This window comes from Talpa europaea (assembly GCF_964194135.1).
Source record: "Talpa europaea genome assembly, chromosome: 6".
Taxonomy (NCBI): Eukaryota; Metazoa; Chordata; class Mammalia; order Eulipotyphla; family Talpidae; genus Talpa; species Talpa europaea.
The window spans coordinates 73,359,248-73,386,251 of record NC_140072.1 but is presented as its reverse complement, the minus strand read 5'-3'; the positions used below and the strand labels follow the sequence as shown (position 1 = coordinate 73,386,251).

General features: G+C 39.2%; 1 protein-coding gene across 2 annotated transcripts in view; it reads left to right on the top strand.

The window, feature by feature from the left end:
- CPAP (centrosome assembly and centriole elongation protein) overlaps positions 1–26,646 on the top strand; it is a gene marked incomplete at both ends in the record, with an annotated part of 89,306 nt that extends 62,660 nt beyond the window's left edge. For both annotated transcript variants that reach the window (XM_084235418.1, XM_084235417.1), the window contains 6 exons: positions 8,015–8,079; positions 8,322–8,444; positions 12,014–12,154; positions 12,234–12,318; positions 12,397–12,517; positions 26,454–26,646. In XM_084235418.1, the coding sequence (XP_084091544.1) occupies positions 8,015–8,079; positions 8,322–8,444; positions 12,014–12,154; positions 12,234–12,318; positions 12,397–12,517; positions 26,454–26,646 (728 nt within the window). The remainder of the gene's footprint in view (positions 1–8,014; positions 8,080–8,321; positions 8,445–12,013; positions 12,155–12,233; positions 12,319–12,396; positions 12,518–26,453) is intronic.
- Between the last annotated feature and the right edge of the window lie 358 nt (positions 26,647–27,004).

Genomic DNA, 27,004 nt, shown 5'->3' with positions numbered 1-27,004 from the left:
CTCCACATCCTTGTCAGCATTTGCTGTTTCTGATCTCTTCAATATGGCACATTCTCACAGGTGTGAGGTATCTCATTGTGGTTTTGATTTGCATTTCTCTGATTATAAGTGATGTTGAACATTTTTTCATATTGCCTGTTGGCCATTTGCATTTCTTCTTTAGAGAAGGTAATGTATTTTTAGCTCTTCTCCCCTTTTTTTGATTGGGTTATTTGCTTTGTTTTCATTGGGTTGTGTAAGCTCTTTGTAGGTTTTTGATATCAGTCATTTTTCAGATGTATGGTGCGCAGATTTAGTAGAGTGTCACTTCATTTGGTTGCTGTCTCTTTTGTTACTCAGGAACTTTTTAGTTTGATGTAGTCCCAGCTCTTTATTTTTCTTAGTTTCTGGGGATGAGTCCTCAAAGAAGTTTCTTACGTGTATGTCATGGAGTGTTTTGGCTATGTTTTCTTCTATATTGTTTTATGGTTTCAGGTCTTACATTCAAGTCTTGTATTAATTTTGAGTTGGTTTTTATATATGATGTGAGGTAGTAGTCTAGTTTCAATCTTTTCCATGTGGTGGTCCTGTTTACCCAGCACCTTTTATTGACAAGACTATCCTTTTTCCAGTGTAGATTCTTTGCTCCTTTGTCATAAATTAGTTGACATATATATGTGGCTTTTTTTCTGGGCTTTCAGATCGATTTCATTGGTTTGTGTGTCTGTTTTTGGTCTAGTACCATTCTGCTTTTTTTTACTATGGCTTTGTAGTATAGTTTGAGGTCTGGGAGTTAAACCTTCATTTACCTTCCTTTTAGTCAGGAGAGCTTTGGCTATGAGGTTTTTTGGTGATTCTATATGAATTTCAACAGGATTTCTTCTATATCATTGAAGAATGCAATTGAGTTTTTTTTTTTTTTTATTGGAATTGTATTCACTCTAAATTGCTTTTGGTAGTATGGCCATTTTTATAATTTTTTAGGGTTCTCTATATATTTCCATATCATCTGTAAATAATGATAGTTTTATTTCTTTACCTTTTTTAATTCCTTATATGTCTTTCTCTTGCCTAATCGCTCTAGCGAGGACTTCTAGTATTATGTTGAAAAGCAGTGGTGAGGTGGACATCCTTGTCTTGTTCCAGATCTTAATGGAAAGACTTTCAGTTTTTTAATATTGCGAATGATGTTAGCTTTGGGTTTGTCTTAATATGGCTTTTATTGTGTTAAGGTATGTTCCTTTTATCCAGGGCCTTCATCATAAATGAATGTAGAACTTTATCAAATGCTTTCTCAGCTTTTTTTATATATCTTTTTGTTGATGAATTGGATTACATTAATTGATTTTCAGATGTTGAACCATCCTTGTGTCCCAGGAATAAATTGCACTTGGTCATGATGTGTTATCCTTTTGATGCATTTTTGGATTCAGTTTGCTAAGATTATATTGAAGATTTTAGCATCATTAGGGAGATTAGCCTGTAGTTTTCTTATTTTGTGTTGTCTTTGTTTGGTTTTGGCATTAGTGTAATGTTGGCTTTGTAAAATATACATGATAGTATTCCTTCCTTCTTAGTTTTTTGGAAGAGTTTTTGTAGGATAGGCACCAGTTCATCTTTGAACGTTTGGTAGCACTCATGTGTGAAACCATCTGGACCTGTGCTTTTGGTTTTTTTTTGGTTGGGGGGGGTGGCTTTTGCTACTGTTTCAGTTTTGCTGCTTATAATTGATTTGTTTAGGTTTTCTGTCTCTTCAGGTTTGGATGATTGTACAGTTTTAAGAATTTGCCCATCTCATCTAGATTTGAACTTGCTTACATATGAATGTTCATAGTAGTTTTTGATTAGCCTCTGGATTTCTGCTGTGTCTGTGGTAATTTCTCCTCCTCATTTATGATCCTATTAATTTCTGTTTTCTCCCCTTTTTGTTTTGTGAGCTTGACTAGAAGTTTGTCTATTTTGTTTATTTTTTTAAGCAACCAGCTTTTGATTGATTGATCTTGGACTGTCTCTTATTTCTATTTCATTTCTGCTTGAGTTTTTATTATTTCCTTTCTTGTACAGGCCTTTGGGTTTTGTTGTTGTTCTTTTTTCTAGTTCTTTGAGATGGGAGATTAATTTTCTTTTCTTGTTTCTTGATGTGAGCCTGTACTGCTATATATTTTCCTATTAAGACTGCTTTTGCTGTGTCTTTTACAATCTGGGACGTTGTTGTCTCATTGTCATTTGTCTCAATGTTTTTAAAAATTTCTTCTTTGATTTTCTTATCAGTCCAGTGGTCTTTCGGTAGCATGTTCTTCAGTTTCCGTGTAATGGGGGTTTCCTTGCTTTCTTTCCATGGTTGATTTCTAGTTTTGTGCCTTTATGGTCAGAGACGTTAGATGGTATGATTTTGATCTTCATGTATTTGTTGTTTGTTTTTTGGTACTGTATGTGGTCTGTCCTGGAGAATGATTCTTGTACACTTGAGGAAAATGTGCGTGTGGGTTTTTTTTTGGGTGCAGTTACCTATAGGTGTCTTTTAAACCCATGTGGTCTAGATTTTTGTTTAAGGTTATATTGTCCTTGTTTATTTTTTGTCTCATCGATCTGTCCCTTGGTGAGAGTGGGATGTGAAGTCTGCTACCACATATCTGTTTTCTGCATTGTCTGTTTTCAGATTTGAAAGTAATTGTCTAATTATTTTTGTGCTCCTTTGTTTGGTGAGTATATATTTATGAGTGTTGTAACTTCCTGGTGTACTGTCTCTGATCATTGTATAGTGCCTATCAGTGTCTCTTTTTATTTTTTTTTGGTTTGAAATCTCTTTTATGTGATATAAGTATGGTTACCCCTGCTGCCTTTTGGGGGCCATTTGCTAGTAGAATTGTTTTTCTTGCCTTTATTTTTTAATCTGTTTTTACTTTGACACTTAGGTGTGTTTCCTGGAGACAGCATAAGGTCAGGTTCTGTTTTCTAAACCAAGGTGTTTCTGTGTATTTTTATTGGTCAGTTTAGTCCATTTATGCTCAGGGTAATTATTGATACATAGAAGTCTGTAATTGCCATTTTGTTCATCATTTTGTGGTTCTATTCACTACCTTGTTCAGTTCTTCCTATTCATACCTCTGTTAGTTTAGATTTTAAGGCTTCTTGTAATTTTTCTTCGAGTGGGGTTTTAGTAGTAGCGAATTTCTGAAGAGTTTGTCTGTGAAGGTGCTTATTTTTCCCTCATAGAGGAAGGATAGGTTTGCAGGATAAAGTATTCTTGGCATTTGAATACATAAACTCTTGGGCAGAATACATAAAGTATCCTGGCATTTGTGTGTTGGGGTTTTTTGAATATGTTACTTCATTCTTTCCTTCCTGTAGTGTTTCTTCAGAGAAGTCTGATATCAGCCTAATTTGTTTTCCTTTATAGGCCATCTATTTCTTTCACCTCATGAGCATCATTTTTTTTTTTTTCCTTTGTCTTGGGATGCTTTAAGCTTTGCTATTAGGTGCTTTGCTATAGTTTTCCTTTCAGTATGGTAATTGGATGTTCTTTTATCTTCCTGTATGTCTGTTTTCATTTTCTTCTTCATGTTTAGAAAGTTCTCTTCATTTATTTCCTTGAATAGTTTCTCATTTTCTTTGTCTCTCTCTTCACCTTCTGGGATTCATATGACTCTTGTATTTCCTTTCCTCATGGTATTAGGTAGTTATTGAAGTGTGTCTTTGTTCTTTTTCCTTTGTATCTCTCTTTCCTTTTGTTTTTTGGTTCTTTTTAGATCTATATGTTTGAGAGTACTGATTTGTTCTTCCATTTCATCTATTCTGTTTTTGTGCCTTTTCCAGAATTTATTAGCTCTTTCATTGATCTTTTAACAACCCACAATTCCCTTATTTTCTTATTTAAACATTCAGTCTTATTCTTCTTTTTTGTTGATTGTTTCTGTCATTCTTTTTCTTCATCTTTAAATTTTTTAATTATGGTGATTCTGAATTCTTTATCTGTCAGGTAGAGAAATTTTTCTGGTTCAGTGTATTTGGTTCTAGGAGCTTTCTGTAGTATATTTTGTTGTTTCCAGGAGGGCTTTCTTGACCATTAGTATTTTTCTTTCTCCCCATTATTTGCTTTTGTATTTGTTCTAGGAGTATATTCACCATCCCACTTGTGCCAGCAGGCATGACTTCTGGGTGCTCCTACTAGGGCATCAGGGACTACTGGGGTTGGGAGGAGTGGGTTTTCCTACAGCTTCAAACCAGTTGCCTGTCTCTGCTGCCTTTTTCCTATCTGAGGTGTGCCCCAACCATGCTAGGCTGGCTCTGGTGTAGTCCCAGTCACAAATATTTGTGAGAACTCTTGTTGATGTGGGTGGGCCGATGACTGGTTGCCCGCCCCAGAGGTCGCAGGGTCTCTGTGTTCTCTTTGTCCCTCCTGATGTGCACCCTGCCACTCACAGGGCTGGGCTGTGTCTGGCATAGGCCTGCTGGGGTTTGTAAGAACTCTGTTGATGTAGGCAGGCCGATGGCTACTCGTTCTGGAGGTTGTGGAATCTGTGTGTGCCAAGTTAGCATCTTTTGGTGAAGCTTCAGTGTGTTGATGTTGATGGCTCTGGATGAGGGTTGCTGAAGGCTGGCATGACTGTGACAACTTTGAAAATCAGATAACAGTGAAGTTTACCACATCAGTTGACGTCTCCTTTCATGATAGATTTCTCCTCTGCTGCTCCTTTATTAAGTTTGTGTGATATTCTAAATCCTTTCTTTTCTTTTCTTTTTTTTTTAAAGATATATTTATTGATGCATACAAGAACCGGGGGACAAGCCAGATATGTGGGAGGGTGAGAGGATTCACCAGAGACAGAGTGGGGAACAGAACAGGCAGACTGACTGAAATATACTGCCGAGGGGAGCAGTGGGCGAGACAGGAGAGGTCTGCTGTTCCACGTGGGATTCTTGCCAGCCAGCCGGGATCGAACCGCGCCACAGAGGGTGTAGACAGCTTCACAGTGCTGCGTTCAACCGCCTGTGCTACCAGGGGAGGCCCTAAATCCTTTATTTTCTTTTCAGCAGTGTTCACAGTATTTTCACAAAGATTCCATCCTAAGAGTCCATTTTCTTTTCTCATACATCAAAGCACCTCCTCATCCATTCAAGTTTTATGATGAGATTGTAGTGATTCAGGCTCCACTTCGATTCTTGTTCTTCTGGTATTTCCACCACATCACTTCACTGAAGTCTTGACTCCAAAAGTTGGAATCAGCTCCTTCCAGTTCCTGTTGATGTTGATATTTTGATCTCCTGTGAATCATGAATGTACTTAAAGGCATCTAGAATGATGAATCTTTTTCAGTTGGTTTTAAATTGACCTTGCCCAGATTCATGAGATGAATTACTATCTATGGTAGCTATACTCTTACAAAATAGGTTTCTTTAATAGTAATACTTGAAAGTAAAAATTACTCCTTGATTTATGAGCTGCAGGAGTGTTGTGGTAGAATAACATTCATTTCCTTGTACATCTCCATTAGAGCTTTTGGGTGACCAGGCACATTGTCAGCAAGTTTTAATATTTTGGAAGGAATCTTTTTTTCTCAGCAGTGGCATGTGTTCAACAGTGGGCTTTAAGCTTTCAGTTAACTGTGTTGTGAACAGATGTTCAGTCATCCAGGCTTTATTGTTCCATTTATGAAGTACAGGCAGAGTAGACTTACCATTCTTAAGGGCCCTAGATTGTCAGAATAATAAATGATTATTGGATTTAATTCAGAGTCACCAGCCACATCAGCTCCTAATCAGCTTGTTTGAAACTTTGAAGTTAGGTATTGACTTCTCTATGTAAGTTCTAGGTGGCATCTCCAATATAAGGCTGATTTTAAAATGTGTTGTTGTTTAATGTAGCCCCTTTAATAATTGTTTTGGCTAGATCTTCTGGATAACTTGCCACAGCTTCTACATCACTACTTACTGCTTCACCTTGCACTTTCATGTTATGGAGATGACTTTTCTTAAACCTTGTGAAGCAACCTCTCTTTCTTCAGACTTTTCTCCTGCAACTTCCTTACTCTCTGCATCTTAGTGGAATTAAAGAGTTGGGCCCTTGCTCTGGACTAGGCTTTGACTTAAGGGAATGCTAGTTTGACTTGTCCAGACTACCAAAACTTTGTACATATCAGCAGTAGACTGTTTTACTTATCATTTGTGTGTTCACTGGGTTAGCACTTTTAATTTCCTGCAAAAACTTTTCCTTTGCATTGACAGCTTGCTAAGCTGTTTTGCACAAGAGACCTGCCTTTTAGTCTACCTTGACTTTCAACATGCCTCCCTTACTAAGCTTAGCCATTTCTAGCATTCCTTTCAAAATTTGATTTAAACTGAGAGATGTGCAATTTTTCTTTTTATTTGATTACTTAGAGGCCACTGTCATGTTATTAACTGGCCTGATTTCACTATTGTATATATCAGAGTAGAGAGTCCAGAGGAGAGGGGGAGAAGGTAGTACTGTAGCTCAGGTTTGTAGTTTCTGGCTGTCTGGTCTGCTCGGAGACACGCACAAGCAGCTGGCAGCAGATCGGGGGGACATGTGGTCTTTGAATATCGGGTTTTCTGGGGGCATCCTAGGGACTTATAGGAGACCCTTTGGTGCACTCCACAGGCCAGATGTGCAGGAGGGTGAGAGGATTCACCAGAGACAGGGTGGGGAACAGAACAGGCAGACTGACCAAAATACACTGCTGAGGGGAGCAGTGGGTGAGATGGGAGAGGTCTGCTGCGCCATGTGGGACCCTCGCCGGCCAGCTGGGATCGAATCAGTGTTGCAGAGGCTGTGGACAGCTTCTCAGCATGGCGCTCAACCGCCTGCACCACCACGGGAGGCCCTATGCTTTTTTATTAAATGACAACTGTGGCAAGTTATATAACCCATCAGCCTTGGTTTCCTCACCTCTAAAATGGGGGATATCAATCTTTTCTATGGAAGATAGTTATAAGGTTTAAAAATGTTATAAGGTTTAGAAATGATGTGATGCAGAGCTCAACATGTAGTGTATTCTTTGCACCTATGAGGTGAAGGAGAATGTTCTTCATGTAACATATCCAAAACAGAGCTACACTTTTTATTCCCAGAACCTTGACTATCATCCACATGTTTGCTGAAGGCAAAACCCATATGTACTCCTTGATTCCTTTTTTCTTTTATCCTTATTACCCTCACTCCCATAGTCCCTAAACTAATCTTTCTCAAGTTGGTATTTTTATAATCAGTTAAGTGGATTGAACTGCAAACACTTGGTAGTTTGGGACAAATGATTCTACACAGTGCAACTGAAACATTTCTGTCTCCAGATGCCACATAAGACTTCTCAGGTAACACCAGCTTTCTGACTAGACTGCCTCTGTTCTTCTGTAGTCTATTTCCCCTGTACCATATGGCATCTATTGTAGTTTTTAATGTTTGTCAGATCTTGGCATTTGCTTGAAACCTTTAAAAGTTGGGAATGTTATGACCCATTATTTTATAGAAAGAAAATATTAGAACTTTGATGTATTTTTACAAATTCACCTAAATTTATTGTTTGGTGTTGGTGACGATTGTGTGTATACTATTTTTAAATATATTTCTAAAAAGCATATGATTGTTGTGCTGCTCATGATCTAAATTTTAATTAAATACCGAGTTACATTTTCAAGAAAAATTCTGTATGTATTCTTGTCATCTGTTATCTCTACCCCTCCTCTACAGTTTCACTAAAGTCCTTGTGATTAGCTCCAAAATATCTTTGGGTCTGTCTGTTGGAGGACCTGTGTCATCCTCCAGATGATATAATCTGATGACAGATATTATTTTGGTCTTTCTTGGTTTCCCAGGAATTAAGAACCTGAATAAATATTTGAGTTTACACAATGAGTGACTCCTCTGAATTAGTAAGGAAAAATATTGACTTCCTTAATTAATGGATAAAAGACAGCAGTTCACAAAAGGATATGAACTATGAAAATGGCCATGATATTAAATAAATTTAAGATTTTTGTTTAAATGTTAAAACTAACTCTGACAATTCTATTTTAACAGGCAATCCATCTCGAAGATCCAAGTCTGTGCCTTGTCGTGATTTAGGCAATTCTGATAAGGGACAAGTAAATATCTTTATTTTTTTATACATTCAAACATAGATTATCTCAGGCTTAAAATTGATTAATGAACTTGTGTTTCTAGCCCATTTATTTAACATTGTTAACAGTTTGTATGTAACATGAAACATTAGTCTTAGAATCCTAAAACAGTATAATCTGGCTTTTGGAAATAAGCTTAAATTTCAGTAGCTAGAAGTGTTGTATTACATGTCCTTTAGGACTTATGAGAGCTTTTGTCCTTACAGACTGCTTTACCCAGGGAACCCCCTGAACCGGTAGACTTCCCAAATCATGATTATAAAGAGGAGGATGAAAAAGAGGAAAATGAAGAAGAAATTCAAGGAGAAATCAGCCATCCTGATGGAAAGGTTAAAAAATTATTTTTTAAAATAAAATATAGTAAAATGAACATTTGCTAAAACAGAGTTGAAATAGCTGTTAGAACTTAAGAACTTCAGTGCTTTGGAGTACAGTCTCAGCCTGATGCTCAATATATAAACATGCAGTTAGTCTAGAGAGAGCAAAAGAAGGACTACAGTTCCTTTGTTTAAACTATTTGTTGTTCTTCCAAATGTAGCTAAAAAACTTTTGTAATCTTGGTACTTTTATTTTATTTATTTTTTTAAAATAAATTTTATTTTTATAGTCCCCATACAACCGTACAATTGCAATCCCCTTATGTTGACCCCAATCCCTCCCCTCCCCGCCCCCCACCCTTCACTCCCCATAGAGTGTCTCTGGTTCATAGTTTTTTGTTGATTTTGATTTTCACTTTCTTATAGTTATTCATTTTCCTGGTCCCTTATTTAAGTTTTCTAGATTCCTGCTATGAGTGAGACCATCCGGTATTTTTCTTTTTCTTTCTGGCTTATTTCGATGAGCATGATCCCTTCCAGTGCCATCCATGTTGTGGCAAATTGCATGTGTTTATCTTTTTTGAATGCTGAGTAATATTCCATGGTGTATATGTACCACATCTTCTTGATCCAGTCATCTGTTTTTGGGCATTTGGGTTGTTTCCAAAGCTTAGCTATTGTAAATAGAGCTGCTATAAACATAGGGGTGCAGGTGCTCTTTGGAATTGATGTTTCTGTGTCCTTTGGGTAAATACCTAGGAGTGGAATTGCTGGATCATATGGAAGCTCTATCTTTAGTAGGTCCAGAAATCTCCACACAGCTCTCCATAGTGGTTGGACCAGTTTGCACTCCCACCAACAGTGCAGGAGAGTTCCTTTTTCTCCACAACCTCGCCAACATTTGTTGTTGCTAGTTTTTTTAATATGTGCCATTCTCACTGGTGTAAGATGGTATCTCATGGTAGTTTTGATTTGCATTTCCCTGATTACAAGTGATGTTGAACATTTTTTCATATGCCTGTTGGCCATTTGCATTTCCTCTTCAGAGAATTTTCTTTTTAGCTCTTCTGCCCATTTTTTGACTGGATTATTTTCTTTGTTGTTGTTGAGTCTCATCAGCTCTTTGCAGATTTTTGTGATCAGTCCTTTATCATTAGTGTTGTGTGCAAAAATGTTCTCCCAGTCGGTGGGGTTTCTCTTTGTTTTTGTTATTGTCTCTTTTGCTGTGCAGAAGCTCTTTAATTTGATGTAGTCCCAGCTGTTGATCTTTGCCTTCACTATCACTGCTTTGGGTGATGTGTCTGTAAAGATGTCTTTGATGTGCATATCCCGTAGTGTTTCGCCTATATTTCCTTCTATGTATTTTATGGTTTCAGGTCTTATGTCTAGTTCTTTAATCCATTTTGAGTTGATTTTTGTGTATGGTGTGAGGTAGTGGTCAAGCATCATTCTTTTGCATGTAGCGACCCAATCTTGGTACTTTTAAAAAGTCAGCTCTAGGCCTTACCCTTTCAGCAGCTGTTCTTAAACATACCTGGTCTGGTGCCTTTCTCTCTGTCTCTCCAACCTATATAATTTTATCCTGGTGCTTGGAAAGGTTATGAACAGAAAAATTGCCTGGCTGGGTGTTCTAGCTGGAAGAGATGTAGAGGGAAGGGACATAATTAAAGTTTGTTAGCCAGGGAGGTGAGGAGGAAATCTGTCTTCAGGTTATAGAAAACTTACTTTTGCATTTAAGGCCCAAAGTTCTCTGTTAGTGTCCAGGAAGGAGGGAAGGAAAAGAACAACAGTCAAAAGTAGTTAGACTTTTCCTCTACAAATTCTACTGTAGGTTAACAAAGTGTTGATGAGAAAATATTTTATTTTATTTTTTTTTAAAGATTTATTTATTTATATAAGAACTGGGGTACAGTCAGAGGCATGGGAGGGTGAGAGAATTCACCAGAGACAGAGCGGGGAGCAGAACAGGCAGACACACCAAAGACACTGCTGAAGGGAGCAGCAGGCGAGACAGGAGAGGTCTGCCATGCCATGTGGGACTCTCCCTGGCCGGCTGGGAATAGAACCCACGCTGCAGAGGCTGCGGACAGCTTCACAGTGCGGTGCTCAACCCACTGTGCCACCGGGGAGGCCCAATATTTTCTTTTCTTTTTTTAAATTTATTTTCTTTTTTAAAAAGAATTCCAGCTATTTAATGGAAAAGAAATGAGAAAATGACCACTTTGTAACCTGTGATGAAATAAAGGATCTGGTTAACAATTTAGTGCCTCCCAAACCATATAGGAAAGGTTGATGGGATTTCGTGATGAATCTGATATGTCAGGCAGTCCTGAAATCACAAGGACAAGTGCATATAGTACTTCAGAATGTGTTTCCTGAAAAGGCTGATAGCAGCACCTAGAAAGTATTCTTCTTAGAATAATCCAACCCAAATTTAATCAAGCCTCTAAATCTAAATATTATATGTATTACTATGATGGTAATGGGAAAACAACCAAATCCAGAATGTGGGAAATTTAACATGACCACCGACCGACCCACTGATGGGGCTTGGGGATGCTGAGGGACCCTGGAGGTTCTTGACTGCTGCAAAGAAATTAATCTTGTGGGAGTCAGAATGGGTGAGTTAGAAATGAAGCTTTATTTGTAGATGATAGTACACCCTCAAGAAAGGGGGTGCAGGCAATTCAAGGAAGAATGTACCTTTGATCTTAAGGTTGCTGAAATACTTAGCTTGAGCGGGTAGGGGCTCACAGGTGGAATTCTGAATGGGTTCTGTCCAGTTTTGTTTGACTGGGCCTTAACATCCTATTGGTGAAGTAAGATAGGAGATTTAACTGTGAGATAAGGGTCTGAACTGATAAGAGTTTGGTTTGCTTTGCTTAGGGATGTGCAGAGCTGTTTTTTCAGTTACTGGGTGGGGGAAGTGAGGGTCTGCAGCCTTTGAGCACAAAGGCTGCTCTATCCTGTGAGTTCCTTCAACAAGTAATTGGCATTAAAAAGGGGGTTCCATGTGGGTCAGCTGAGCTGGTGAGTCCTCTCACCTCTTGCACCTCTGGACTACATCCCAGTTCTTGTATGTAAATATAAATAAATCTTTAAAAATAAAAAAGAGAGGGGTTCCAGACATGTCAACCAAGTGTTATATGTGGACCTTGTTTTGATTCTGATTCAAATCAACTGTAAAAAGCCTTTCTGTGTGAATTTAGGAAAACCGGCATGGATTGTTATGATATGATAAAAGGGGTTACTATTTGTTAGGGGTGATTAAAAATCCTTCCATTAGAGTTATCTATTGACATGTTTACAGGTGAAGTGACATCTGTAGTTTACTTTAAAAAAATTCGACTAAAATAAGTGTTTGGAGGCATAGGTAACATGAGAATGGTGATGTGTTAATTTGAAGTTGATTGTTACAAGTTTAACTTTTCTCTAAGAGACTGTTTGACTGTTTATTACGAAAAATTTCAAAGTAAACAATTAGCAAGAGAATTAGGGATATTCTTGTCATGTGGTCTCAGAAGGAAACCTTACATATTGATAATCTTGTGTGGTTTTTTTTTTTTTTTTTTTTTTTGCAGATAGAAAAGGTCTATAAGAATGGGTGTCATGTTATATTGTTCCCAAATGGAACTCGGAAAGAAGTGAGTGCAGATGGGAGGACCATCACTGTCACTTTCTTTAATGGTGATATGAAGCAGGTCATGCCAGATGAACGAGTGGTAGGTTTCCATGGTGCTGTTTTTCTGGTAGTATAAACATCTCTGGAGAAAGGCACACTCATTATCGTTGTCTCTGTAGATTTACTACTATGCGGCTGCGCAGACCACTCATACGACCTACCCAGAAGGGCTTGAAGTCCTACATTTCTCAAGTGGACAAATAGGTAAGAACTTGCTCCGTCCTCTCCTATTAAATCCTTCTTTCCTTTAAGAATAAAATATTTATAACCTCTTTTAAACAGAAAAACATTTCCCAGATGGAAGGAAAGAAATCACATTTCCTGACCAGACTATCAAAAACTTATTTGCTGATGGACAAGAAGAAAGCATTTTCCCAGATGGTACAGTTGTCAGAGTACAAAGGTATAAATCCTGTTGAATTTGTTTCTAGATTTTCCAGTTTTCATGGTTCAATATATGTAAGTCATTTTAAATTTTAGTTCAGGTGAGAAGAGTTCAGAATTACAGAATTTAGAAATAGTTTGAGATATACATACTCTAATATATTGTCAAACTTAAAGAAGGGAGTCTATGCAGCACTTCGGGGAAGGGCAATGACAGTACTTGTTAGAAAGAAAATAAGTTTGGTGAAATTTCAAAGTGAGTGAAACTTAAACAAGGAAAGTTGCCGGTCAGAGTTTAAAAATAGCCAAACAGTTCCAGCATGTGTTTCGGATAGCTTCTCTTCTCTAAGTTTTTGGATCTCACTGTTCCAGCCTTCAAAGTACTTTATGCCTTTAAGTTACCTGGACCAAATTCTTTAAAATTAGCAATCTCTTTATTTTGAGTGTCACATTTCTTGAAGTTAGAAACTTATTTTTTTAAATTTTATATATATTTTACATCATTCTTCTTTTTTCTACAATGCATGCTTCCTCCTCTCAGGTATAGTCCCCATAGAATTCCCACCACCAATTCACCTGTGCACCATCACCATAGTCCCTTGTGCTCTTCCCACCCTGTTTTGATCCCTCTCCTTCCCACTCCCCTGCAGAATGTCTCTGATTTATAATTGCCTGTTAATTTTGTTTATTATTTTAATTATTTTCTTTTCCTGATCACTTGTTTCTTTCCCCTACATTCCTTCTATAAGTGAAACCATCCAATTATTTTTTTTTCATTCTGGCTTATTTCTCTTCCAGCTCCACCCATGTTGCTGTGAATAGCATGAGTTTATCATTTTTGATTGCCAAATAGTATATTCCATTGTGTAGATGTATCACATCTTCTTGATCCAGTCACCTCTTTTTGGGCATTTGGGTTGTTTCCATATCTTACCTATTGTAAATAGTGCTCAGTAAACAGGGGTAGATAGTGCTCAGTAAACAGGGTAGATAACCTTTTGAATTAATGTTTTTGTGTGCTTTGAGTAGATTCCTGGTGGAATTGCTGGGTTATATGGAAGCTTATTTTTAGTAGTTTGAGGAACCTCCACACAGCCTTCCATAGCAGTTGCACAAGTTGGCATTTGAGCAGCAGTATAGGAGGGTTCCTTTTTCTCCACATCCTTGCCAACACTTGTTGTTTCCTGTTTTTTTAATATGTGCTATTCTCACTGGTACCTCATTGTGGTTTTGATTTGCATTTCCCTGATTACAAGTGATGCTGAACATCTTTCCATATAACTGTTGGCCATTTGCATTTCCTTTTTTTAGCTCTTATCCCCATTTTTTGACTGGATTGTTTACTTTGTTTTTGTTGAGTTGCATTAGCTTTTTGTAGATCTTTGTGATGAGTCCCTTTCAGTTGTATGGAGTGCAAAAATTTTCTCCCCATCAGTAGGGTATCACTTAATTTTGGTTAATGTCTCTTTTGCTGTACAGAAGCATTTTAGTTTGATGTAGTCCCAGCTATTCATCTTTTCTTTCACTTTCTTTGCTTTGGGGGATATGTTGTGTAGTGTTTTACCTTTATTTTCTTCTATATATTTTATGGTTTCAGGACTTACATTCAGGTCTTTTATCCATTTTGGGTTGGTTTTTATGCATGGTGTGTAGTAGCTTCATTCTTTTGCATGTAGCAGTCCAGTTTTCCATTTATTGAACAGACTGTCCTTCTTCCATTGCATATTCTTTGCTCCTTTGTCAAAGGTTAGTTGTCCATAAATATGTGAGTTTATTTCTGGGTTTTCTATTTGATTCCATTGATCTGTGTGTCTGTTTTTGTTCCAGTGCCATGCAGTTTTAATTATTATGACTTTGTAGTATAATTTGAAGCCTGGGCATGTGATACTGCCATTCTCTTCCTCTTTTGTCAGGAGAGCTTTGGCTATTTGGGGTTGTTTGTGGTTCCATATGAGTTTCATCAGTGTTTGGTCTATTTCTTTGAAGAATGTCATTGAGTTTTTTTTTTTAAAAGATTTATTTTATTTATACAAGAACTGGGGTACAGGCCAGATGTGCGGTAGGGTGAGCAGATTCACCAGAGACAGAGCGGGGAACAGAACAGGCAGAATGACCAAAATACACTGCTGAGGGGAGCAGTGGACAAGACAGGAGAGGTCTGCTGCACCATGTGGGTTCCTCCGCAGCCGGCAGGGATTGACCCGGCACTGCTGAGGCTGCGAACAGCTTCACAGTGCTGTGCTCAACTACCTGTGCCACTAGGGAGGCCCATCATTGAGATTTTGTAGGGATTGCATTGAATCTGTAAATTGCTTTTGGTAGGATGGCCATTTTGATAATTCTTCCAATCCACGAGCAGGGATGTCTTATCATTTTTTGTGTCTTCTATTTCTTTTAACAGTGTTTTGTAATTTTCTTTGTATAGGTACTCACCTCTTTTGTTAGGTTTATTCCCAAATATTTGATTTTTTTGTTTCAATCATAAAAGGGATGGTTAATTTCTTCTTCAGATTGATTGATTACAGATAGGAAGAGTGATGATTTTTGTTTGTTGATTTTTTTTTATCCTGCTACTTTACTATACTGGTTGATTATTTTGATTAGTTTTTCTGTGGGGGTTTGAGGGTTCTCTCTGTTGTCATATCGTCTGCAAATAGTGATAGTTTTACTTCATCTTTCCCTTTTTGGATTCCTTTTATGCCTTTCTTTTGTCTTACTGCCCTGGCTAGGACTTACAGTATTATATTGAAAAGTAGTGATGAGAGTAGACATTCTTACCTTGTTCCATATCTTAAGGGGAAGGCTTTCTGCTTTTCACCATTGAGAATCATATTGGCTCTGGTTTTGTCATTGGCCTTCATTATGTTCCTTCTATCCTGAGAAATTTGAGGCCTTCATCGTAAACAGATGTTGATCTTTGTTGAATGCTTTCTCACTATCTATTGATGTGATCATATGGTTTTTATTTATTTTTTGTTTGATGTGTTGGATTACATTATTAATTGATTTTTCAGATATGCCCGTGGAATAATTCCCAACTGGTCATGGTGAATTATCTTTTTGACGCATTGTTGGATTCTGTTGACTAGGATTTTATTGACCTACCTGCTAGGTCCCTCTAGGTGTGACTCAGAAGAATACGGGGATTGAAAGAGAATAAGGGGCCTCCCCGGTGGCGCAGCGGTTGAGCGCTGGGTTGCGAAGCTGCCAGCAGCCTTTGCAGCGCCGGTTCGATCCCTGGCTGCTCCCCAGCCACCAGAGGAGGGTCCCACATGGCGCGCAGACCTCTCCTGCCGCCCGCTGCTCCCCTCAGCAGTGTACTTTGGTCCTTCTGCCTGCTCTGCTCCCCGCTCTGGCTCTGGTGAATTCTCTCACCCTCCCGCGCTTCTGACTGTACCCAGTGCTTGTATAAACAAAAAACAAACAAATGAACAAATAAATAAATAAATAAAACATGCCTCTATTAAAAAAAAAAAAAGAAAGAGAATAAGGAGTGACAGAAGGAGTCAGAGGAAAGAGGAGGATGATACGGAAATGTAGAAGGAATGAACGTGAGAGAAGGAAGAATGGGCTAGATGGGGGAAGAAAAGATGGGAGGAGGAAGAGGAGGAATGTAAGAAAGAGAAGAGAAAGTAGAGATGGTAATGTTAAAAGGGAGAAAGAAGAAAAATAGAAGAATCAGTAAACAGAAATAGGGAAGATGGAAAGGAACAGCAGACAACCAGCTGACCAACACGCACACACACACAAACGGATGGAGAATTGCTTCTCAGGACTCTGATGGCTCCTAGTGAGCTAGTCATTTTAGTCTGGTCTGTTGGGCTGAGTAGGACAATCTTCCCAGTGCCAGCTATTTCCCTTATCACCCTTGTAGTGTGTTGAGGGAGGATACAGAAAAAGCAGGAAAGGGCACAGATTCAACTGCAGTTGTGGGTTTGGGGGGATCAGCACTCTTTCTGGGCCTGTGAGGTAGTCGGGTAGGTGTTGGGGCTTCTGAGGTCTCCTTCCATCTGAGGGCTTGGGTACCAGCAGGCTCCAATGTAGGGACCAGCCCTATGAAGTTCCCCAATGTCTTTCCTGCTGGTAAGTGCGACCAATTAAATGGTTCCACTTGTTTCCAGGAGGGGAGGGAAGGGAAGGGAAGGGAATGCCACAAAAAAGGGGCTCAAACCCAGCATTGTGTGTGTGCTCCTAGGCCCATTTGCCCACCTGTCACTGCCTGGCGCGCTCAGATCTCTCAGGATTCTCTGGGTATCTGGCCTCCAAACTTTGTCTCATTTTCTGCTTAATGAAGTGGGCTGGCTTTATGGGTGTGGGAGGGGAGAAGGGTTCTGATGATTTTCTCTCTTCCCTCCCTGTCGTTCCAATTTTTCTCTGTCTGGGTGAATTACCACCATTGCCCAGTTTGTGTAATGTGTCTGGGTCCTCCCAGGAATTTACTGTTATTTCCCCCTATCTGTTGTTTTTATGAGAGAACTTGATCCTAGCTGCCATGTGGATGACATCCAGTTAGACTTTTTTTTTTTTTTTTAATAAATTTTATTGTTATATTCCCCATACAATTGCAGCCCCCCATTCTGACCCCAATCCCTCCCCTCCCGCCCCCGCCCCCCTAAAAGTGTCTCTGGTTCATAGTTTATTGTTGATTTTGATTTTCACGTTCTTATAGTTATTCATTTTCCTGGTCCCTTATTTAAGTTTTCTAGATTCCTGCTGTGAGTGAGACCATCCGGTATTTTTCTTTTTCTTTTTGGCTTATTTCGCTGAGCATGATCCCTTCCAGCGCCATCCATGTTGCAGCAAATTGCATGTGTTTATCTTTTTTGAATGCTGAGTAATATTCCATGGTATATATGTACCACATCTTCTTGATCCAGTCATCTATTTTTGGGCATTTGGGTTGTTTCCAAAGCTTAGCTATTGTAAACAGTGCTGCTATAAACATAGGGGTGCAGGTGTTCTTTGGAATTGATGTTTCTGTGTCCTTTGGGTAAATACCTAGGAGTGGAGTTGCTGGATCATATGGAAGCTCTATGTTCAGTAGGTCCAGAAATCTCCACACAGCTTTCCACAGTGGTTGGACCAGTTTGCACTCCCACCAGCAGTGCAGAAGAGTTCCTATTTCTCCACACCCTCGCCAACATTTGTTGTTGCTAGTTTTTTTAATATGTGCCATTCTCACTGGTATAAGATGGTATCTCATGGTAGTTTTGATTTGCATTTCCCTGATGACAAGTGATGTTGAACATTTTTTCATATGCCTGTTGGCCATTTGCATTTCCTCTTCAGAGAAGTTTCTTTTAAGCTCTTCTGCCCATTTTTTGACTGGATTATTTTCTTTGTTGTTGTTGAGTCTCATCAGCTCTTTGCAGATTTTTGTGATCAGTCCTTTATCATTAGTGTTGGGTGCAAAAATGTTCTCCCAGTTGGTGGGGTTTCTCTTTGTTTTTGTTATTGTCTCTTTTGCTGTGCAAAAGCTCTTTAATTTGATGTAGTCCCAGCTGTTTATCTTTGCCTTCACTATCACTGCTTTGGGTGATGTGTCTGTAAAGATGTCTTTGATGTGCAAATCACGTAGTGTTTCGCCTATATTTCCTTCTATATAGTTTATGGTTTCAGGTCTTATGTCTAGTTCTTTAATCCATTTTGAGTTGATTTTTGTGTATGGTGTGAGGTGGTGGTCAAGCTTCATTCTTTTGCATGTAGCGACCCAGTTTTCCCAGCACCATTTATTGAACAAACTTTCTTTGCTCCAATGCATATTCTTTGCTCCTTTGTCAAAGATTAGTTGACCATAAATCTGTGGGTTTATTTCTGGATTTTCTATTCGATTCCATTGGTCTGTATGTCTGTTCTTGTTCCAATACCATGCAGTTTTGATGATTATGGCTTTGTAGTATAGTTTGAAGTCTGGGAGTCTGATGCCTCCATTCCCTTCTTTTTTTTTCAGGAGAGCTTTGGCTATTCGGGGTTTTTTGTGATTCCATATGAATTTCATCAATAATTGTTCTATTTCTTTGAAAAATGACATTGAAATTTTGATTGGAATAGCATTGAATCTGTATATTGCTTTTGGAAGGATGGCCATTTTAATAATGTTTATTCTTCCAATCTATGAGCAGGGGATGTCTCTCCATTTCTTTGTGTCTTCTTCTATTTCTTTTAACAGTGTTTTATAGTTTTCTTTGTATAGGTCCTTTACCTCTTTTGTTAGATTTATTCCCAAATATTTGATTTTTTTTGTTTCAATAACAAAAGGGATGGTCTTTTTGATTTCTTCTTCTTCAGATTTATTGTTTGTGTATAGGAAGGCTACTGACTTTTGCGTGTTGATTTTGTATCCTGCCACTTTACTGAACTGATTGATGAGTTGAATTAGCTTTTCTGTGGAGTTTTTGGGGTTCTCTATGTATAATATCATATTGTCTGCAAATAGTGATAGCTTGACTTCTTCTTTTCCTATTTGGATTCCTTGGATGTCTTTCTCTTGTCTTATTGCCCTGGCTAGGACTTCCAGTATTATATTGAAAAGCAATGGTGAGAGTGGACATCCTTGTCTTGTTCCAGATCTTAATGGAATTGCTTTCAGCTTTTCACCATTGAGAATGATACTGGCTGTTGGCTTGTCATAGATGGCCTTTATGATGTTGAGGTATGTTCCTTGTATCCCAAGACTTTCAAGGGCTTTTATCATGAATGGGTGTTGCACTTTGTCGAAAGCTTTCTCAGCATCTATTGATATTATCATATGGTTTTTATATTTCTTTTTGTTGATGTGTTGGATAACGTTGATTGATTTTCGGATGTTAAACCATCCTTGTGCCCCTGGAATGAATCCAACTTGGTCGTGGTGGATTATCTTATGGATACATTGTTGGATTCTGATAGCTAAAATTTTATTGAGGATTTTTGCATCAGTGTTCATTAGGGAGATTGGCCTGTAGTTTTCCTTTTTTGTGTTGTCCTTGTTCGGTTTTGGTATTAGTGTAATGTTGGCTTCATAGAACGTGTTTGGTATTGTCCCTTCCTTCTCAATTTTTTGGAAGAGTTTGTGAAGGATAGGCACTAATTCGTCTCTGAATGTTTGGTAGAATTCATTTGTAAATCCATCAGGTCCTGGGCTTTTGTTTTTGGGGAGGTTTTTGATTACCATTTCAATTTCGCTAATTGTAATTGGTCTGTTTAGGTGTTCTATTTCTTCTTTATCTAGCTTTGGGTGATTGTAGAGTTGTAGGAATTTGTCCATCTCCTCTAGATTGTTAAACTTGTTTCCATATAACTGTTCATAGTAGTTACTGATTATTCTTTTGATTTCTGCTGTGTCCATTGTGATTTCTCCTCTTTCATTGATGATCCTGTTTATTTGTGCTTTCTCCCTTTTTTCCTTTGTGAGCCTGGCTAGGGGTTTGTCTATTTTATTGATTTTTTCAAAGAACCAGCTCTTGGTTTCATTGATCTTTTGGATTGTTTTTTTAGTTTCAATTTCATTTATTTCTGCTTTGGTTTTTATTATTTCTTTTCTTCTACTGGTTTTGGGGTTTTCTTGTTGTTCTTTTTCTAGATCTTTGAGCTTCGAGATTAGGTTGTTTCTTTGCGTTCTTTCTTGTTTCTTGATGTGAGCTTCTATTGCTATATATTTTCCTCTTATTACTGCTTTTGCTGCATCCCATACATTTAGGATATTGGTGTCCTCCTTGTCGTTCAATTCAAAAAATTTTTTAATTTCTTCTTTGATCTCCTCATTAGTCCAATGGTCTTCCAGTAGTGTGGTTTTTAATCTCCATGAGGTAGGAAAGTTCCTTGCCTTCTTTTTATGGTTTATTTCTAGTTTGATGCCTTCATGGTCAGAAAAGATGGTTGATATGATTTCAATTTTGGTGTATCTGTTGATGTTTGTCTTGTGCCCCAGTATGTGATCGATCCTGGAGAATGATCCGTGTGCGCTTGAGAAAAATGTGTACTCCGTTTTTTTGGGGTTTAGTGTTCTATAGATGTCTGTTAAGCCCAATTGCTCTAGGTCTTTATTTAGAGCTTTGGTTTCTTTACTTATTTTTTGTCTTGTTGATCTATCCATTGTTGATAGTGGTGTGTTGAAGTCTCCCACTACGTATGTGTTTTCTCTGATGTCTGTTTTCAGAGAGGACAACAGTTGTCTGATATATTTTGGTGCTCCTTCGTTTGGTGAGTATATGTTAATGAGTGTTATTTCTTCTTGAAGTATTGTCCCCTTGATCATAATGTAGTGACCATTGGGGTCTCTTTTTATCTTTTTGAGTTTGAAATCTGTTTTATCTGATATAAGTATAGCTGTTCCTGCTTTCTTTTTTGGTCCATTTGCTTGTAGGATTGTTTTCCATCCTTTAACTTTGAGCCTATTTTTATCTTTTGTAGCTAAATGTGTTTCCTGGAGACAGCAAAAGGTTGGGTTTTGTTTCTTAATCCAGGCTGCAACTCTGTGTCTTTTTATTGAAGAGTTTAGTCCATTTACATTTAGAGTTAATATTGATATGTTAACATCTGTATTTGCCATTGTGTTTGTCTTTCCTTTGATTTTATTTATTTATTTTTTTAATAACTTTTTTTTTTTTTTTTGGCCTTCTTTCATTGTTATTCGTCGCTCTGAGGTTCTGGCTTTAGGACTCCTTGTAGTATTTTTTGGAGTGGGGGTTTAGTTGCAATGAAATTCCGGAGTTTCTGTTTGTCTGGGAAGGTCCATATTCTTTCTTCAAAGAGGAAGGAGAGCTTTGCGGGATAGAGTATTCTTGGTTGGCATCTGTTTTCTTGGAGTCTGTTGACTATGTCCCTCCACTCTCTCCTTGCCCGTAGTGTTTCTTCGGAGAAGTCTGATGTCAGCCTGATTGGTTTTCCTTTGAATGTTATCTGTTTCTTCCCTCTTGCCAGCTTCATTATTTTTTCCTTGTCCTGGATTCTTGGGAGCTTTACTATTATGTGTCTTGCTGTATTTTTCCTTTCGTCGTGGAAGTTTGGTGTTCTTCTTGCTTCTTGTATATCAATTTTCAGCTCCTTCTTCACATTTGGGAAGTTCTCTTCAATTATCTCTTTGAATATTTTCTCTGTTCCTACATCTCTCTCCTCTCCTTCTGGTATTCCTATAACTCTTATATTTCCTTTCCTCATGGAGTCAGATAGTTCCCGAAGTCTTTCTTCGTTCTTTTTCCTTCGTACTTCTCTTTCCTTTTCTGTTTTGGTTCTTTTTATTTCTGTGTCTTCAAGATTACTTATTCGTTCTTCCATTTCATCTATTCTGCTTTCATTGCTTTTCCCAGAATTCTTTAGTTCTTCCATTAATTCTTTGATCTCCTGCATTTCTTTTACTTCCCTCTTTAGGGACTCAATTTCTTTCTTCTGACCATTGTTTTCCCTCTCTAGGGACTCAATTGCATTCTTCTGATCGTTGATTATTTTTCCCTTATCATTGTTTTCCTTTATGACTTCTGTCAGTTTTTTAATCACGGCAATTTTAAATTCTCTTTCTGGAAGGCTCAGAAATTCTTCCAAGTTATTGTCGTTGCAATCTGGGGGCTGGCTTTCTTTTTGTGGTGTGCTTTTTCTCTGGAGAGTTGCTAGGTTGCGTGTGGTTCTTCTCCTCCCTACTGTCTGTTTTCTAATTTGCCGTATGCGTTGGGACACTGTGTTGTTGGGACTGGCCGGCATCTTGGGTGGGCTTCTCTGTTCCCCTCTGGTTCTTCCAGGAGTCATCTGTCAGTTTCAAGCAGCCTTTACTGGAGAAAGGTCCCTGTTCTAAAATGCTGATGTGGGGACACACTCCCCTGTGCGCCTGGTCTGCCCCGGCGGTGGGTTCCTGCTCCCCTCTGGGCTTGGACTGTAGGCCAGAGGGGGTCTGGCGTGGGCGAACTTCCCCCGCTCACCTCTGGCTCCTGAGGAAGCCTTCTGCAGGTAGTCTTTACTGAAGAAATGTCCCTGTTCTAAAATGGTGATGTGGGACACACTCCCTGCGCTTCTGGTCTCAGGCACACTCTTCTGCGTGCCTGGTCTGCCCCGGCTGTGGGTGCTCGCTCTCCCTGTGGGCTCAGACTACTTGTTCGGAAGGGGCCCGGTGTGGGCTAACTCCCCAGCTGGCCACTAGCTCCTTCAGGAGCCTGTGCTGGGGTCAAGTCGCTAGGTGGCGCCAGAGATCTCTCCTAGAGCCTTTGGGGAGCTGATTTTCCACCCCGTGGGACAGGGAGCAGAGCGGGGATGGTAGGGTACACCTCAACGGCTTTGGGGTGCTGTGTCTGCCTTGTGCCCCACCGTCGTGGGGAACCCACGCCCCTAATTTCGTGCCCCGGGTCTCAGTTCCAAAGCCCTCAGTTCCAGGACGCGGGCTGTAGCCCAGATCAGTGGCGCGGGAATGGCGCCTTTTGAATCCCGCTCCCCTGCCTGGGCACCTTGTTCCTGCTCACTCAGGGAGGGCCTCCGCCGTCTCCCCGCAAGCCTAGGTCGCAGGCGCGGGGACCTGGGCAGCTGCAATCCGAGCGCTGCTTTCGCGCAAGCTTACCGGGCGGCCGGGGCTGTGTGCCGGTGCTGGTCTCCTCCTGGGGGGCGGGGCTCTCTTTAATGGCGCCTGGAGCTCGCCTCCGCAGCGGATCCTGCAGGGTTCGCCTCAGCTCCCGTTCACGGGTGTGGTGGCTGAAATAGTTCCTTTCCACTCACAGTCCCACTTGCTGCGTCCGTTTTTCTTGTTGGGCGTTTTGGTTTGTTGTTTCCCTCCTCTCTGCCGGTCAGAGAGTGCCGCCTCTGTGGGCGGGGGAGGGGAGCAGGGTTCTGCGCTTCCCTCCCTTCTCGTCCTCTTTTATTGCAACTTTCTTCTTTGGGCAGTTTGCTGGAGTCGTCCGTTTATCTTCCGTGTCCCAGTTCTCACTGGGACCTGCCGCTTTTCCTCCCTATTAACTTTTTTTAATGGGAGATCTTACTCGCAGCGTCTTCTCGCCGCCATGTTGCTCCGCCCATTCGCAGTTAGACTTCTTAAGTGACTCTTTGATCCATAGTAGAGCATCTTATACTCAGCATTTTAATTAAAACCATGGTGTTTTGTCAAATCCTTTGTGTTGATTTTAGTTTTCAACCTCCCCTCCTAGAGTGTGACAGTTAGTACCCATTAACTGGAATACATCTAACACATCAGAGAATAATTTAACTGAATTCTGTAAGTCTGACCAAAAAATTAATTCAAATAGCATAGGAATTTCTTATGGTCATGATGGTGTTTTTCCCTTAACATAGCCTGAAACTTTCAGTACCTCTCAGCTAGTTTTTTTAATCTGCTTTCAAGGATCCCAGGTATAAGTTCATTTAAGACTATTTTGGTGATCACACATTAGTGTGCATTAAAATCACCTGGAGGGATTGTTCAACTATAGATTGCTGACCCTGCTGCAGTGATTTGCATTTCTATTCTTTTTTTAAAGATTTATTTATTTATACAAGCACTGGGTACAGTCAGAAGCGCGGGAGGGTGAGAGAATTCACCAGAGCCAGAGCAGGGAACAGAACAGGCAGACTGACAAAACACACTGCTGAGGGGAGCAGCAGGCAGCAGGAGAGGTCTGCGCGCCATGTGGGACCCTCCTCTGGTGACAGGGGAGCAGCCAGGGATCGAACTGGCACTTCAGAGGCTGCGGGCAGCTTTGCAACCCAGCGCTCAACTGCTGTGCCACTGGGGAGGCCCCAGTGATTTGCATTTCTTTTTTTTTTTTTGATCATTTTATTTTTTTAAAGATTATTTATTTATACATACATACATACATACATACAAGCACTGGGTACAGCCAGAAGGACGGGAGGGTGAGAGAACTCACCAGAGCCAGAGCGGGGAGCAGAGCAGGCAGAAGGACCGAAGTACACTGCTGAGGGGAGCAGCGGGTGCAGCAGGCGAGGTCTGCGCACTATGTGGGACCCTTGCTGCTGGCAGCCTGGGATTGAACCGGCGCTGCAGAGACTGCGGGCAGCTTGGCAGCCCAGCGCTCAACCACTGCGACACCAGGGAGGCCCTGATTTGCATTTCTAATGAGTTCTCAGGTGACCTGGGCTAAGGGACCACATGGAAGAGTTGTGTGTATGTGTATATGTGCCACATCTTCTTGATCCACTCATCTGTTTGGGGGCAGTTAGGATGTTTCTATATCTTGGCTATTGGAATTGTGCTGCTAGTGTTTTTGTGTTCTTTGGGTAGATACCTAGGAGTTTGAAGTCTGGAAGTATGAAACTCTTCCTCTTTTTTGTCTAGATTGCTTTAGCTAGTTGGGCGTCTTGTGATTCTATATTAATTTCAGCAATGTTTGTTCCATTTTTTGAAGAATGCCAATGAAATTTTGATAGGGATTGCGTTGAATCTGTGTAGGATGGCCATTTTGACAGTGTTGATACTTCCAACCCATGAATAGGGAATATCTTTGGTTTTTTTGTGTCTTCTATTTTAATAATGTCTTACAGTTTACTTTAGTATAGATCTCATTTACCTGCTTTGTTAGGTTTACTCTTAGGTATATGTGTATGTGTGTGTGTGTGTGAGTGAAGTTGTAAATGAGATAATTTTCTCAATTTCTTCCTCTTTTAGCTCATTGTCTTTAGGAAGGCAACCAATTTTTGTATTAATTTTGTAATCTGCCAGTTTGCTGAACTGGTTTTACTGGTTTATTTAGTTTTTCAGAGGAGTCTTTAGTGTTCTTTGTGTTTATTATCTGCAAATAAAGATAGCTTTACTTCTTTTCTGACTTGGATTCCTTTTATATTCTTGTCTAATTACTTGAGGTAGGACTTCTAATTCTATGTTGAATAGTAGTGGTAAGAGTGGATAGTGGTAAGAGTGTCTTGTACTTTTTTTGCTGCAAAACTTTCAATTTTTCACCATTGAAAATGATGTTAGTGTGCGTCTGTCAAATATGGCCTTTATTATATCTCATATATCCTCAGTTTGAGGATTTTCATAAAAAATAGATGTTGAGGGGCCTCCCTGGTAGCACAGGGGTTAAAGACACAGTTCTGGCAAGCTGTCATCAGTGCTGTGGCATGAGTTGGACCCTGGGCCAGGGGGTTGACCCATATGGTGCAGCAGACCTCTCCTGTCTTGCCCTCTGCTCCCCCTCAGCAGTGTATTTCAGTAGATCTGCCTGTTCTGCTCCCCACTCAATCCTCTCACTTCTGCACCTCTGGCCTATACCCCAGTTCTTGTATGCATAAATAAATAAATCTTTTTTAAATAGATGTTTAATTTTATCAGATGCTTTTTTTGGCATCTATTGATATGATCATATGGTTTTTATCTTTCTTTTTGTTGATATGGTGAATTATGTTGATTTTTGGATGTAGAACCATCCTTGTGTCCCTGGTATAAATCCTATTTGGTCATGGTTTATAATTCTTTGAATGCTTTGTTGGATTTGGTTTGCTAAGATTTTACTGAGAATTTTCATGTCTGTCTTCATTAGGGCAATTGTATTTTACCTAAATTTTATGGTTTAGTTTGAATATCACACACACACCAAGTAATCAGCTTAGTATGACCTAATTTCTATATTTGGTTTCTTTGTTCCTTTAAAACAAATTTTAAGTCTGATTATGCCCCTTCCCAAGAACATAGCTTTCTTTTCTAGCCTGATAAAGAACACTCAACAGGTTTTAACTTTGTGAAAAAATAAGGATAAAAGCTGAAAGTGCTATTTCAGGATATATTTAAATAACAAATCTAAGTATTTTGTGATGAAATCATAAATTCATTAAAATGATTTTCATGGGCCATAAGTGCTAGTATGGCCATTCATCCAATCCACCTGTAGCAGAACACTGGAGAAATTTGCAAAGGTGTTATTCAGGGAAATGGACCAACGGGTATTTCTAGGGAAGAAATTATTGTCAGAGTCAAAAGGCTACTTACAAGTAGTTTTCCTTTAGTACATTTTGTATTTTTTTAAAGAAATTCTATTTTAAATTTACAGAGATGGCAACAAAATCATAGAGTTTAATAATGGCCAAAGAGAACTACATACTGCCCAGTTCAAGAGACGGGAATATCCAGATGGTACTGTCAAAACTGTATATACAAATGGTCATCAAGAAACAAAATATACATCTGGTCGAGTAAGAGTTAAAGACAAGGATGGTAATATTTTAATGGATACAAAATTATAATGATCCTTGTGTGAGTAATCATGAAATAACACTAACTTGATTTTCTTATTGAAAAATATACATTCCTGTGGGTTTTGTTAATTTATAGATACTCTGTGTGTGTGTATGTACATGTGGAAAAGATTATGTTTGAACTCTAAAATAAAACTTTACAGCTTATTTTTAATTCACCTTTTTGTCTTTGTATGGTTAAGTGCATGATTAAGGCAGGTATTATTACTTGGTTATAAACTATGTAGATTTAAAAAGGATTGTAGATAGTTATAAAAAACAAAAAATACAATAACTGAAATATCACATGGATTTTCCAACAGTACATCAGTCATAGAACAAAGAAAGTTTACTCAGGGAATAGGAA